General features: G+C 38.7%; 1 protein-coding gene across 2 annotated transcripts in view; it reads right to left on the reverse strand.

Annotated features, from left to right (window-relative positions):
* Positions 1–133: 133 nt before the first annotated feature.
* LOC114045887 (polypeptide N-acetylgalactosaminyltransferase 5-like) overlaps positions 134–16,421 on the reverse strand; it is an 84,370-nt gene continuing 68,082 nt past the window's right edge. For both annotated transcript variants that reach the window (XM_027866069.1, XM_027866068.1), the window contains 3 exons: positions 11,846–11,926; positions 9,660–9,821; positions 134–2,007 (listed from right to left, as the gene is read on the reverse strand). In XM_027866069.1, the coding sequence (XP_027721870.1) occupies positions 1,867–2,007; positions 9,660–9,821; positions 11,846–11,926 (384 nt within the window). In that variant the 3' untranslated portion in view covers positions 134–1,866. The remainder of the gene's footprint in view (positions 2,008–9,659; positions 9,822–11,845; positions 11,927–16,421) is intronic.

Below are 16,421 nucleotides of genomic sequence, written 5' to 3' on the forward strand. Positions count from 1 at the left end.
AGTATAGTATAGTATAGTATAGTATAGTATAGTATAGTATAGTATAGTATAGTATAGTATAGTATAGTATAGTATAGTATAGTAGTACCTTGTTCTGTAATCCTCCTAGGGAGGGAGTATATACAGAGTACTGGATCTGGCTCTATCCACTAATTCTTTGACAATGGACAAGTTCAATTGCCCTTTCTGAACCTCAGTTTCATCATGAGTAAAACAGAAAGGTTGAACTCAGTCTTTTTTCTGTGATCACATAATGTGGAGGGGATAGGTATGTGGGGACAAAGAGAACACACAAACACATATCAGGAGGACAAGAAGAATGCACATATTATAGCTTTCTGTTTAATAGTGTTAGAAATGTACTATGTGTCACTATGTCCATAGAGGACATAATTTAATCTATAATTGTGGTGAGTTGCTCTACAATGTAGTTCTACTTTCTTTAACAGTGTCTATTTAATTGTCTTCAGGCACAGTTGGGTTGCCTATTTTAAGATCTGTATGTTTTACCCTGATTTAAAAACTTTTCTATTCCTGTAGATCTTGATTTTGCATCAAAAGTACAGTAGAACTTTTTCTGTATTCCATACAAAATATAGGAATACCTGAGAAGTCCAGAGGCTCAATTTTGAAAAAAAAATACTTCATATGTTATTAGAATTATCAAAATCTCCTGAGCAAGTGTTTTGCTCCTATCACCCATAGACTCATGATTTTTCTTTGTCTGCTTCCTGAGTGAAGATTAATCCATTCTCTTCCATCTTATTCCCTTTATTCCACATGCATTATATATTTTAAAGAGTCCATTATTCCTCACCCTTCTGTGTATTTGTGAGTCATATTGGATTTCCAATTTCAGAGACATTTTCAAGGTTTTGGGGAGGAGTTTTATCTTTATTTTTGGTAAAAGAACCTTTTCCTTTTAGAGTTCTATTTTTGTTTCCTTTGTTTCAGGTCTCTCCCCACTGCCTACCTTGGTCCCATACTATATTTTGATTTTATGCCTGAATTTCTTATTTCTAAAATGTGTTGTAACCCAATGTTGGAATCATAGTCCTGGAAGTGGAAGGTTCTTCTAAATGTTACATTGGTTCTCTTTAATTCTTATTGTGAGATCTTTAGTTCTTTTAAACCCATACTAGCAAAAAAGCTATGAACATGACAGACTTTGAAGCGAAATTTGAAGAGCAAAGAGAAGGAGGAAGGCACTTCAAGCCAGAGGTTGGTTAAACATATGAAGATCTCTTCTTTGCCACTAGTATTATAGACTCATGAACTAAGAAAGGATTATGCAAAGCTAACCAGTCCACTTGCTTTCATTTAAAACCACCCTTAAAGCATCACAGATTGACATGAACATCTGAGGTCATACCAGCTTGAGAAACTCAGGTGATAAAGCAATTTTTGTTTAAGAAATGCAGTCGGAAGTAAAGGCCAGGCTATTATTAATAATCTTTGGTTATCATCAAATGCCCTCACAGAGTACTACCATGCTCACCAAATAATTTCTCACAGTACCATGGATTTCCTCCACAGTTAATTCTGAGATTAAATCTAATTGTGCATAGATCTTGATAAAGCTTGTGGAGGGAGATGATGAAGTTCTAGCACAGTTGAGTGAGAAAGACAAATTCAGTGTTGTCAAATGCTGAAGTAGGGCCCCAGTCCAAATATGGAAAGCAGTCCCCTGAGTTACCCTTAAGTTAAATGACACCATCTTGATGTAGCTTCAGACTTTCTTTCTCAAGTTCCATTAGTGTTGAAATCATCACTGAATAATGTAACATTATTTGAAATCCTTGTCCCAATGTCTAGTGACCCTCACTAGATGAGACCATCATGGTTTGGCTCTGATTATCTCCCTTTTCAGGCTACATAGTACTTTTCAAATTTCCATTTCTGATATGGATTCATGGAATCACAGGCAGTTGCCTTTAGGGTCTTTCCAGAAGGGCTTGCCTCCAAGCACCTCAGCTGCGTCCAGTGTTCAAGAATAAGGTGGTCCATCTAAAAAGAAAGAGGATATGGGAATGAGCCACTAAATTCAGTTCAGCAGTCAACATTTACATGGAACTGGAAGAAGAAATCAAAACAAGTCATGAATTTTATCATTCCTTAATATTTCCCCTATCAACTGTTCACATCATAAATTCATGGTCTTTAAAAATATATATATTTATAAAAGGCTGTGTAGTTTCTCTCTATCTTGGATCTAAGTTAGCTCACCTCTGTCAAGTTACATGAGAAGGAAAAGAACAATTCTTTGGTGGTGTGAATGGTAGTTAGATTCTTCAACGAAAATTTATAAATGAGGTCTCTTATATAGAGAATATGGCAAAATCCATTAGTTGATGACAACAAAATAAAAGAGAAGCTGTTAATTTGTTAATTAAATCCATGCATTAGGATTCTATTTATAAAATGTTAAAAGAGGATGAAGGGAAGCAGCATGGTGTAAGCAGAAAATGCCATAGCTTTAGAGTGAGAGGACCTGAGTTCATATCTCACTTCTGGCACTACCTAGGTGACCTTGGGCAAATTACTTAACTCCTTTGGGTCTCAGGTTCTGTCCACATCTGTAAAATGAGGGATTTGGGCTAGACGGTGTCTGAGGTCTCTTTAAACTCCGTGCCTATGATCCCATAAGTATTTGAACTATTATGTTTCTATTGCAATCTCTGGCAATCTACATGCTGACATTCTCAAAAGGTAGATCTGATAGGACAGAGGTGAACTCTTTCCTCAGATATGGTAGATACTCTACCCAGTCCTTGCCTATGGGTTTATGCTTTTCAGACTATAACTTCCTCTCAATTATCCATGATAATTGCAAGTGGGATCCAAAGGTGTTCATATTTGATTTTGAAATGCTCTATAATATTTTACTTGGCTTTACCTTCCTAATTATGTTTTTTAAAGATAATTATTTATAATTAATTTACATTATCTGAGTATACACTGGCTGAAGATGGGTGGGAAATAAGTGGTGTAGGAACGTATTCATTTGGTGCATGAGGAAGTTACTCTACCATATAATAATATAAAACAAAATCCCCATGGACAGTCCCGATTGGATGTCCTACATGTTGATATTAAAGAACTGATTGCCTAAGTATTCCTCACTTTACCAACACTCAACTTATGCCCAATCCACATATACATTCAGGATGGGAACATAGAGCCCCAATGCCCACTTTGGAGACATCAACTTTTCTTCTGCAATTCACAACAACCCCATGACCTAGAGAGATGACTTCTTTATGCTATTTAGAGTGGTGCCTTCTCTTACATCATGTAACAAAGTTAACAAGTTAACAGTGCTCAGGATGTTATAGCCCAATAGTACTCTGTGCCAAATGCCAATGAAAACATTTGTTTTTGGTATTCCTATTTGGGACTCAGGGGAAATAAAATCCTAACGAAACAATTGGGTTTTTGGCATTCCTATTTGGGAGTTAGGAAAAAATTGTATTAGAAACAAAGTTGTAAATAGTCATTAAATAAAGGTGCAATAGAAATATACTTTAAGCTAATCATGTATGAAGATGGCCTTTGTGGGCTGACCTGGAAATGGAGGCAGTGTGGTAGAGAAAGGCAGCATGGTGTAGTGTGTTACTTGAAATAGGGAAGACTTGGGTTCACATCCTGCCTCATATACTTCCCAACTGTATGACCCTGGACAAGTCAAGAAAGCTCACTGGGCCTGTTTCCTCATCTGTAAAAAAGAAGGGGCTAAACTCCATGACCTCTATGATCTGCTTCTGTTCTAAAATGATGATCCTATCAACATAATCACCATTTATGGCATTGTTTCTATGAGGAGGAGTAGTCTGGTGTCTAAAACACCCCATATAAATATGGTCTTTTGGGACATAATCTGGACACAAGTTGATGATGGTACACCCTAGAAAACAATTTGCCACCATTTATTCTTGACTTCTTATGGGGTCAGGGGACATTTTTATTATCATTTAGAAAAGAAGCCAAGACTTCTCCCAAAATGTCACTTTTTTTCTCAGGGGGTCATTGGAGGCAGAGTAAAATTGTAATAGGCCCTTTGCAGGCATATTTTTGAAAGTACCTAACAGTAACTGTTCATCAAAGGTCAATGACCTTTTAAAAAATAATGTGCCAAGGTGATGACTCCTTTCCTTCTGGTGTGAAAGGGTAGTGGAGGGAGCTGCTGCATATACTCTGGTTTTTAGGATTACATGGCTTACTAAAGGTCATATCACATGTCACTGGATGAATGCATACTATCATTTTCAGTCTCTGAGTTTTTGGTGGGTTGCTTGCTTTGTCATTCAGCTCAGTTTTACTGTAACAACCACCGAAGCCTCACTGTGTTCTAGTTCCTGGTTTGTTTTACTGGTATTTGGCCTGGGGTTTTCAGTCTGCAGATTTATTTCCTTGACTTAATCTTTATGTTAGTAAGGGGAAAACTATTAGCTCTTGTGTGATCATGATGACCCTTTAGTGTGCTATTATTATAGGTGAATTTTTAAGAAGAAATGAGACTAGAGAAAGGCATTTGCCAAATGTATAGATCATTATAAGAGCTTTAAATGTCATGTTGCCATATTAAAAAATATTCCAAGTTTTTCTAAGAAAGTGAGGGAGAAAGAGAAAGAGAGAGAACTTTTGTTCATATGTTAAGATGCCACTTTTTATACATTATCAGAGCAATGACTTGGGTGGGGCAAAAGAACTTTGTCTCAGGCTTTTTAAATTTAGAGGACACAGATATTTAACACATGAATTTCTTTAGGAGCTAGAAACATTCACTTACTAACTAGGAGCTGAGTACCTAGCTGGCAAAAGCAATGAATTAAAATGGGAAGCTACTAAAATATGCACATTATTAGTAATGTCAACCTGTGAACCATGATAGAAACTAATTGTTGTTCCTGCTCGAGTCATAGCTACTTCTGTTAATTTTACATATGAATTGAAAAGATGTCATAAAGGCCAGTTAGTGCTGCTTGCCCAAGGCACCAAAATTGATAGTTATAGTCCCGATGTATATATTCACCTCATAGCCCTATATCTTAGAGAAAGAGTGATGTTGTTTGGATTTTTATTCTAGACCACAATGTTGTGGAGCACATTGTATCTTTTTTTAAGATACAAGGGATATAGTAGAGACTCTGGAGACTGAAGGCCTGGGTTCAAATCCTACCTGTGACACTCACAACCTGTATAACCTTGAGCAAGTCACTTAACCTCCATTTAGATTAGGTTGCCTCTGAGTTCCCTTTAAGATTTAGCTCTGTGATCTTATGTTGGCCCCAAATCAGAGGCCATGTCAGAAGATAACTTACTTTCTTTTCTTCTCTATCACAGATTCTAAATTGGTAAGATTACTTCTTCTTCAAGTTCCCATCATTTCTACAGTAAGAACCAATTTCTCTTTATTTATTAGAATTATTTTCAGAAAAGCACCTCATCTTATCACTTAGGCCACTTTTGGAAGGGCTAAGACAAGAAATAAAACCCCAGGTTCAGCTAGAAGCCTTTCCTGCTCTCCTTAATGCTAATGCTTTGCTGCTAAGATTTTCAATTTGTCCTATCTTTATCTTGTTTGTAAATAGTTTTTCTTTTTGCCTATTGCCTCCCCCATTAGAGTGTGAGCTGCTTGAGAGTGAGGACTGTTATTTGCCTTTCTTGTATCCTGAATGCTTAGTGCAGTGCTTGGCACATAGTAGGCACTTACTTAATAATTGCTTGTAGACTTGAGGAAGGGCATCATACCACTAATATCTGTCATTTGAAGTCCCCAACTTTCTATAAACTTAACTTTCATGCTAGGATTGAGTTCTGTTTCCCAAATTCTTCATCTATTTCCTCCTTCCCTTCTGGTGGTCTGTAGTATACTCACATGACAGTATGCCTTCTGTTTTTCCCTTCTTTGATCTTCACACAAATGCTGTCAGCTATATTTACCATACCATTCCTGGATTTGCCCATGTGAACGTACACTTTTAATAAAGATATAATGAATATCCATGACACCCTTTATCTATTCTGCTCCTGTTGAATGTGGTATACTATTTCATAGCCACATTCCAATCACGCATCCCATCCCAACATTCAAATTCCTATGAGGTTGCATTTATTTCCTTGCACTAGGATCTCCAGTTCACCTTGCGTATAATACAATTAAATTCATCAGCATATAGATATCATTGGTCAGGGCTTTTATTGATGGCTGTAGGTTTTATTACTGGCTGTCTTCTTTGATATTGTCTCTTGTAAATTAGTGGTTCTATTTACTGATATTATTTTTCCTATATTCTACCTGCCACTCTTTGTGGCATCTAACTTGGAAAATATATGTGGGCAGTTTTTCTCCCTCCCTTTCCATTTTAGTCTAAAGACTTCAGATTTACAAGACTCCAGACAAATTTTTATTGACCCTTGTTAATTATACTTCACCTCTGCTCAAGAATTAAGCATTCTTATATTTTAAGCTTTAATCCAGAAAGGTTCCAAACATCACCTTACCCAACTTTTCACTTCTCAAATTTACCTTTCTCTTATGAAGTCCCTTCTTTTAATTGGAAGCAATGATGAAAATGCCATCTATACTTTTAAAATACTAAGTTTCATGCTCAGAATAAATTCCTGGTGCCTTCTGGCATTATCATTCATCCCCACATGAATCACCAGAAGTGGGTAGTGGTTGTCAGTTTTGACAAGTCTTGGGAGGTTCTCAGTCATATTCTGGATACATTGCCCAAATACAGTAGATCTCTCAATATTTTTGTCAGATTAACCAGTATATAATTTTACAATTCTCAGAAGGGACTCACCAGCCACTACTGTCATTGCTTTTTACTTTGACCATTAAAAGATTACCTCTCTCCTTATGGCTTCTGTGAAACCACATCATTCTTTGGACTATAAGAAGCTGTCTCAGAGGGTGTTATTTCCTCCTCTTGGAAAAAAACCTCATACCTATTTCTTAGTTTCAAGCATTCAGTAACCTTTTTCCCTGTTTCTTCATATCACATTGTTCCACCCTTAACCTTCTGACACAGATGAAAATTCCTTTCTGCTTCTTCAGCTCCTTTTATCATCTTTGGTTTACCTTGAAGCATTTCCTTTCTTTTTTTCCAGGAGGCTTTCATTTTCTCAGCTTACTTAAAGGGGGAAAGGCATCATATATCCCTTTTACCTCCTTCTCCAGAAAAGAGACCTATCTGCACTTTGTGCAAAATATCTCTTATGCAGCTCAGGGCAAAAGCAAAAATACTACAATGTCTAAAGTTCATTGCAAAATTCCCTTTGCATTTTATGCCTCCTGGAAGTGAGGTCATTAGTTTCCTATAATTCTTGCCGGTAGCTGTCATAGACAACTCTTATGGCAAAATGATAATTTGCCCTACCTCTTTGCTCTGTTGGGCCTCCTATTTATAGTGGATTTCCAAATTTTTCTTGCTATATGCTTCTTGACGATAGTTCTTTCTGACCAGTGACTTGTTTGAGGTCACATAGTCAACAAACTGTAGAGGTGGACCTTTAACCTAGGTTCCTGGACCTTTCTTATTCTGTCCTATTTCCATTAGATTAGGGATTCTTAACCTCCTTTTGTGTCAGGGACCTCTGGCATTCTGATGAAACTTACGGACCCCTTTTTCAGGATAATGTTTTAAATGTAGAAAATAAAACGCATAAGATTCCAAAGAAATAATTTATAGTGAAAACAGAGATGTAATTGTTTTCCACCCAAGATCACACACTTCCTGAAATCTATCCACAGACCTTTAGGGAGTTCTAGTGATCACATGCTAAGAACTTTTGCGTTCAATGTCTCCTTTCTTTCATCAGGGAATTTGAACCAAAGATCTGAAGGTATTAAAGTTCTGCTTGTGCAAAAAGAGGCTTTGAAAAGGGTAGGTGCCTTAGTATATCCAGCCCTATTTAAATGTAGGTATCCTAAGTCATGTGTTTCCTGTTCCCTTGGGCTGCCAAAAGTTCAGTCTATTTCCAAATATCTTTTACCACTATCTTGCCATGGAATCTGAAATCCTTGTCATTTATATAATTTTACAGGCTTTCTGGAGACATGGACATTTTTATATGTCATGATGTTGCATATATAAACCAAACAATTTCAAATACCTACTATTTTTCTAACACTCCACTAGCTAAAATCACCCAGCTTACACATTAGTAGGGATAAATTTGTCTGATTAACTCAGTAATACTTCTTGTCACCCTCGCATAAAGTAGGGTCTTAAGTGAGGAGAAGACCTCTTCCCACCTTCCTTTGACTACCCCTATATGGTATCCCATCAGCCCAGGATAGCATTCTTTGTTCCTTTTCTTATTTTAACTCTCATCCCCCACTCCTTCAGTTCTATATCCTATTTCCTCACAGCCCTTGTCTGTTCTAAGTGAGAAGTCCGTGATAATGGACAAACCACACAAAATAATACCTAATAATGAACTGGCCATACAAAATAATTCCAAATAGTGTGGTAGATGGTATGCTATGGTAGAGATAACATAAGACTGGAAATCAGAAGACCTAGATCCTAATTCTGGCTATGCCTAGGTGTCTAATTAACTGGCGAGGACCTCAGTTTCTTTCTAGGCCTCAGTTTCCTCATCTGTAAAATGAGAGAGTTGAATTATATGATACTTAAGGTCACATACATCTCTGAAATTCTACATAAGATTTTTGAAAATGAGGGAAAATCAGGAATAGATTTGCCCAGCTATAGTATGACATCACAGTAGACAGCTGGAAGATTTCGTGAATAGAATGGATGCTTGGCAAGGGCGTCAAAAGGAGTGGGTGAATACCAAAGACAAATTTTTCCAACTTCAAAGTTTTGTCTAGAGCTGGCCCTGGTCTTCTCAATCTTCAGGAAGGCCTTACACAAGAGAAAAGACATGGCTGCCTACAAATGTGATTTTAGGAACATCAAGAATTCTCTTCCTTCACACCCCAGCCCCGCCACCTCCTCCCAAGTAAGAGTCTTGAAATTCCATTACTAAGAATCATTTCTTTGATTTATAGCTTTGCCCCCTGTTACAATGCAATTACTCTTAGAAGAAGTAATATGTGAAACCTGACCAGATATTTGTATTGACACTTAATGTTCATGTGTATATCTGATACTACTTGGTAAAAGAAGAGTGGGGAGAGGGCATGAGAGCCCTAGGTACCAGAGGAAGGCTAAATAAGAATAAGAATAGCAAGGGGTCCAAAGAGGAGGCTGGCCAGCCCCACTCACTTCCCAACTGAGTGTAGAGCAGGCCCCTGCGTGTCTTAGATTATCCAAACACTGCCTCTAAGGGTCATCTTAGAAAAAGTGAAGCTTCTGTTCCAACATATCAGCTCCAGTGTCAATGTTGTTATTGACTAAGAGAAACAAAGCTGATTGGAAACAAAGACACGACTGATGGAACTTAACTGCAGCTGGAATAATGGGTTTTCTCTGGAGAAGTTAAGGGGGGGGAGGGGAGGGGGGGAATGACTAAAGCAATTATTAAAAGTGTATATATTTACCTTTCTCCATGAATCTTTATGGAGCCTCCATTATTATCAAATAGATGTAAACCACATGAGACTTGCAACAGGGACTCTATGTTTGATTTTATCGAAAGCTGAACAAGTTTTATAAAATAGGCATAACCATTCTACTTACCTGTTCGGGACGAAGGACTCCCATCAAGTTATGTAACCATTTCAGCTTTTTGTTGCGGATATCACAAGGGTACAGGCTCAGGTCTCTTACAACAGGCACAGGTGCTAAGCACCTGTCTCCCTGTTTAATAAGTTTTAACCAAGTATAGTTGAATTGTTGGGACTGTGGGAATAATGAGTAGGTTATCATCAGAAATAATCACCATCACCAGAAAGTTTGTTTTGTTCACCTACCCACTCCTCAATACAACTGGTTCCTATTTGCACATGGGTAACATAAAGGCATGTCCTGTTACATGCTTTTACCATCATATGAAATTTCCCAATGCCTGGATTCTTCCATAGCCCCACCCTCATTTGTACCAAGTATTTCAATGACTATGTATCAGGTGCTAGGGAGCAGTACCAGTTTAAAGAAATATAGTCCTGGGAGAGAGGTTCATCTTTTCAATTCTGATTGCATGTTTTACCTGCCGCCTGCCTGTCCAAACTCCTAGGGCTCCGGCTTCTGCTAATTTGCATGGCTAGGAAGGGATGAATTTACATGCTGCAGACTGACTCTTTCGAAGTCCTTCCCAGCTCTAGCAGCCTATGACTCTAAAGTAGGCCAGTGACCAGCTGCTGCCAAAGCTTTAGCTCCTCTTCTGTATGCCCCAAAGAGCTTCAGTAAGGGAGCTATCTATCTCAGAAGATTGCGTGGTGTGAGCAAGAAGAGGAACTGTCTCGTAAGGCTATAGGTTAGTGGTAAAGGAGCATTGTTCTGAGCCTCATGGACAGAAAGAAAGGGGATTTTGGATGACGTGAGTCTAACATATTCTTGGGATTTCCATGATTCATCATGCTCTTGAATTTGTTGCCAGAATATAGCAGTTAGTTCACCAAGGGTCGAATTGGGCATAAGTCAATCATGATTACATTGCAAAATTTTCCTCTTCTACTTTGATAAGCAAGAGCTGCTTGCAAACTGCTTCCTCTGGTTTCTTATCCCTTCTGTCCCTCTCTCAGATCACCCTCCCAAACCACTCCCCCTCTCCAATTAGAGAAGAGAGATTACAACCTAAGGCCCATCTTTCTCAGATTACATGAGGAGCAACCTGTAGGAGGCTCGTGATCTTCATTTTGAGAAATGGAAATAGGTCGAGCCTTACATAGGAATTTTTTCATCCCAGAGCAAGTGTCATAAACCCAGAGCAAATGGCTCAAATTTCACCCTCAGTTGATTGGGGTGGGATGGGGAGCAAAAAGAGTCAGAATTCCTTTGGGATACCTACAAAAGGCTGATGCTTGGGAAACCATCAGAGAGGATCAGAGAGAGAGAGAGACAGGAAAGTAGCTCTCCCCAACCAGCTGGTAGCATCCTATTTTAACTGGTTTATTTTGCTAATTCAGTTCTGAACTCTATTGTTTCTTTTAAAGGCTAATTGTCAGTTCCTTCTAAATTTGGTGCCCTGGAGAAAAGCCCCAATCATCCTGCCTTAGTCTTTGCTCTGCGAATAGGTTATGATTCTGAAATTCTAAACTCTTTTTTAGATTTAAATTTGAGAGGGGGTATATTGAAAATAGAAATAATTTGGTCTGAGAATCTTGTATTGGGAAAATTTTTTTTCATATTTTTGGAGCCAAAAAAAGCCTGAAGACCTGATTTCACTCATGTTCCTTCTTCCCATTTCTACCTGTGGATCAAGGGTTATTCTAGTTTAATCCTAGTTAGCTGCTCATTCTGCTTACTTAGTAACATAGAGCAAAATTATTATTAAGAGTCACCTAGCAGGCTGTGTTGGGGACAGGGAAAAGAGACCATTCAAAGTTTCCACCAGAATCAAGAGAGTTCTTGACCTTTCTCTAACCCATATTTCATTTGGCAGAGTTTATAGTAGGGGATCCCCACCATGACTCAGGGTCTGGGATTTCCTTAACATTCCTAAGGCAAGGACATGGAGGGAATCAGAACAGTGCGTCAATGATTGGGACATGGGATTTTCTCAGCTGCTAAGGAGCCCACTTGTGACTTGGTGATGTGATCAAAGTGACTATGACCTTTTGACAGGAGTCACAGGCTTAGTATATGCACACATGGTTCCTATGGTGGATGGAAAGCCAATGATTCATTTCTCTAAATGAGTGAAGGGCCACAATCTTAACCCATAAGTCTAAGTAAGCATTACAGAAAACCCTGTTACAACATACCTTGCTACCACCATCACACTCTTCCAGAACAGCTGTGGTGTTCTCAAGAGAAATGCATTTGCCCAAGGCTATGTTAATTATCTGGAAAACAAAACTTAACTGTGAATTTAGAAAAATCAGCCCATAGTGTAGTATAGACATGTGAGCGCCACAAGAAAGCACCTGGAGTATAACCTTGCAATGAGGCTAACAGGTAGCTAAATGAATTGTTTAGCGCTATATGTTTTTACTGAGCAGAGATGTAATATAATCTAGCCAAAGTACAGCTGCAATCTGTCAATTTAGGCTTGGTGTGATTCAGTCCCAGAGCCTACAAAGAGAAGCTTTTAATTAACCCTTGCCTGAGACATGGAAGAGAGCATGGGCAAAAGGCAGGATAGAAAACATATTTTTCCAAACACAGTTCCTTCACTGCATACATTAAAAGTCTGGACACCGACTTAGAATTTTAGCCAAACCGAAAGTTACAGATTTGAGAACAATGCGCCCTGGCTGATCTCTTTTTACCATTTGACTTGCCTGGGTACTGATTCATAGTGGAATTGGTTCCTCTAACCTGGTAGCAAAAGACAGAGGATTCCAAGTCAAGCACTTTCTAAAGTCTCAAGTTAGATAAAATTCGTTAAGCAAGGATCATAGAAGCTAATACAGGATAGGGTCCTTAAGTCACCTCCTTGGCAGGTCTTTTGCTTGAGAATAGATTTAAAGAGCTCAGAGATGAGACAGATCATCACTTAATGCAGAAAGGTGAAATCTCCTTTGTTGTCTCCCTTGTTACACATTCCAGGGTAGCAATGATGGGAAGTTAGGTTGATAGGACAACCTGGACATAGGGCAGTTAGGAGGGACAGTGTGTAGTATTGGATTTGGAGTCAATAAGACCTGAGTTTGGATGCTGCCTCAGAAACGTAGAAGTGAGTCACTGGGAGAGTCACTAAAATTCCCAGACTCAGTTTTCTTACCTGTAAAATGGGGGTGATGAGAACACCTACCCTTAAAGAAACAACTATCCTCCCAGTCCCCTAGGCTCTTCACCTAGATGTTATCCTTGACTCTTAATTATCGCTCACTCCTCATATCGAATCTGTTGCCAAGGACTTTCAATTTCACCTTTGAAACATCTCTCTCATATTCTTTTTCTCTCTTTTGACCTTGCCAGTACCCTGGTATAGGCCCTCATCTCCTCACACTGAAATATTGAGATAGTCTGATGGGTGGCCTGCCACAAGCCTCTTCCCACTCCAGTCCATCCTCCATTCAGCTGCCAAAGTGATTTCCCTCAAGTGGTTTGACCTACTCAATGAACTTCACTGGTTCCCCATCACCTCCAGGATCAAATACAAAATCCTCTGATGTTCAAAAACTTTCATCATCTAGCTCTCCCCACACCTCCCCGGTGTTCTAATACTGTATCGCCCTTATATCCCCCCTTTCCCCCACGTTCTGGTCTTCTGGCTGTTCCTCAAACAAAACACTATCTGGCTCTGAGCATTTTCAATAGCTGTCCCCCATGCCTAGAATGCTCTTTCTCCTCATTTGTGCCTTCTGGCTTCCTCCCAGTCCCAGCTAAAATCCCACCTTCTATAAGAAGCCTCTCCCAGCACCTCTGAATTCCAGTGCCTTCTTGTTTGAGCATAGTTGTTTGTGAGCTGTCTCTCCCTTTAGAACGTCAGCTCCTCTAGGGCAGGGATTGTCTTTTGGCTTTCTTTGCTTCCTCAGTGCTTGGCATCTGCCTAGCACGTAGTAGGTGCTTAACAAATACTTATTGCCTGCCTACTTCAGGGAGTTGGTGTGAGGGTCAAATGAGACAACATACATGAAGCACTTTGCAAACCTTAAAATGCTTTATAAATGCTGATTGTGACAATTCTATCTGAGGGGTGGAGTGACATGGTGAAAAAAACCCTGGATTTAGAATTGGAAAGCCTAGTTTTGAATCACAGCAATGCTATGTGAGCTTGGGCAAGTCAGTTAACCAAATCTGGGCCTTAATTTCTTCATCTGTGTTTTTTTCATGCCTAATTTTCCTTGAGACATGTTGTATCTTGTCTTTCACATTAGACTGAGAGCTCCTTGAGATTAGGGACTGTCTTATGACTTCTTTTGTATCCTCAGTGCTTAGCATAGTGCCTGGTACATAGTAGATGCTTAATAAATGTTTATTGACTGACTGAATTTATTTTTATTTCATTCTTGTTTCTTGATTGTCACTTTGACCCTCTATTCCTTAATTTTTCTGTAATAATGCTGTGTCTGAAACCTTGAACACTAGAAACTTCTATTCCTTTTAGAACCTCACTTTTCTACTGGCAACATCATTGGTGGAGAACCATTCAGATATGTCTAAGACTCTTGCCTCTACCCATAACTTCCCTATACTCCATAAATTCTTGGACCCAAGGTGGTTTATCTGGAGGTTAGTTCTCTTAAATTGGCTTAGCATTTTGCAGATCAGCTTGCAACCCTAGCATGAAGGTCCTCTTGTAGACCTAGTACAGTGCTTAATTTATAGCCCCATGTTGAGGGAAGGTGCACTGCACGTAGAAAAGGTATCAGCTATTAGGAAGAACGGCCAGATAGTGTTGAGGCTGTGAATGCCAAGGTTCTAGGAGCCCCTTCTCTATGGGACTATCACTGATCTTCTTTCCATTGTAGCCTGGAGACTATTGCATCCCAAACCTTGACCTGATATGTTCTGCTTCCACCAGATTCTAGTTGCTTTTCTTTTCACTATTCATTGTTCACTGCTAGGTGGTATAGAGGATAGGATACTTGACATGGAGATGGGAAGACCTAACTTCAAATCCTGCCTCACTTAACCAGTTGGGTGAATCAGTTGACTTCTTTCAGCCTTAGTTTCTTCATCTGTAAATTGAGAAGGCTAGATTTAATGGAGTCTATGTTCAACTTATTCCCTGGATTGTTCCATTTCCTCATCTGCAGCCTTGACCCCTTTCAGATGACTTGATCCTGGAGCTGGTTTTTTCAATGGGTGAGTCCTCAGCTGGGACTGCAGTTTCTTGAGGGAGCCTAGGGATCACTCATGCAACAACCTTGACTCATTACAGACTGAGGATTTTTTTCTGAGAGGTTGAGTGACTTGCCCAAGTCATATAGCCAGTATGGGATTTGATGAGATTTGAACCTGGGTCTCCTGAATATAAGTCCAGCACTATCTAATGTGCTTCTTGTAGAGAGGAAATATAGCATAATGTGACATTTTCTTGGTGTGGTTCATGGGTCACTGGGAGTCCCTGAGATTCTTTCAGGAACTCTGCAAGGTCAAAACCAATATGTTATTTATCTATTAAAATGCTCCTCCCTTTTCCAACTACTTAACTATGTGAGGATGGATTTTCTTCATGTACTTTGATATCATGACAGCTTGAATACAGAAGGAAATATGAGAATCCAACTGTCTTCTATTAAGCCAGATATGAAAGAGATTTGCAGAAATATGCAAAATAATACCACTCTTTTCACTGATTTTTCTTTTTTTTAAAATAAAGTCATTTTTCATTGAAAATGTTATTTATGTTAACATGTAATAGGTTTATTATTTTTAAAAGAATTAATATATTTTAAAATTGGATGAGTTTCTAATCCAATAAATATTAATAGACATAACCAATATAAACAAAAGCTCTTCGGAAGGTCCTCAATCATTTTTAAGAGCATAAAAGAGTCCTAAGACCAAAAAGTTTGAGAACTTCAGGGATGGTAGAAAGGATCCTAGATGAGGAGTCTGGAAACCTGGGTGCTAGTCCTGGCTTTGCTAATAAGATATATGAAATTCCTTGGGGAATTAAATTCTCCCTTCTCAATGGCCTCATCTGTAAGATGAGATTTGAGGAAATAACATCTCTAGCACTATAATTCTTTGATCATTCTTGTATTTGGCCTTTAGATGAGCAAACTTGAAATATGTCTAAGTCTCCCAATAGACTTTTAATCTCTCAACTAATATAGAGAGATTATCGAGGCCTTTTGGTAAGCTGGTTAGCTAGTGAAGTCTGGAGAAGGCATGGTAAGTTGGTCTAAATCAAACCTATTGATTCATCAAAGATTTCTTCTAAGCTAACTGAGTAGGACCAAGAAAACAAACAAATTAATTTCCTGGAAATTACTGACATGGAGATCTGATTATGAACACAGGATGTTGAGGGGTATTTGGATTGTGGTCTAGTGAGGTGGAAATTGATAAAGCCAGGCTGGCATAGTTTTGCTTTGCCCTAGGAGTATATTCTAGGAGAGGGGAAAAGATTCCAGCTAAACTTAAGTCCCCCACCTCTGAATGGGTTTAGTCTTTACTTTGTTTTCCTTATCATCAATTCTCTTCATTTCTTTGAGCCTCAGTTACCCTGGCTCTAAAATGGGAATAATAAATCATTACCTACCTCACAGGGCTGTTGTGAAGAAAAGAGCTTTGGAAACTTCATGAAGCCAGAGAAATGGGAATGATTATTATTGTTATTCTGCATGGTTTCTGCAATTTATTTCCTTGTATATTTGTGGGGGGGGCCAAAAAGGTGGGAATAATTTGTTGCTTCTCTTGCCTTTATCTAAAGCCTTATTT

This window comes from Vombatus ursinus, unplaced genomic scaffold (genome assembly GCF_900497805.2).
Source record: "Vombatus ursinus unplaced genomic scaffold, bare-nosed wombat genome assembly UNPS02014779.1, whole genome shotgun sequence".
Lineage (NCBI taxonomy): Eukaryota > Metazoa > Chordata > Mammalia > Diprotodontia > Vombatidae > Vombatus > Vombatus ursinus.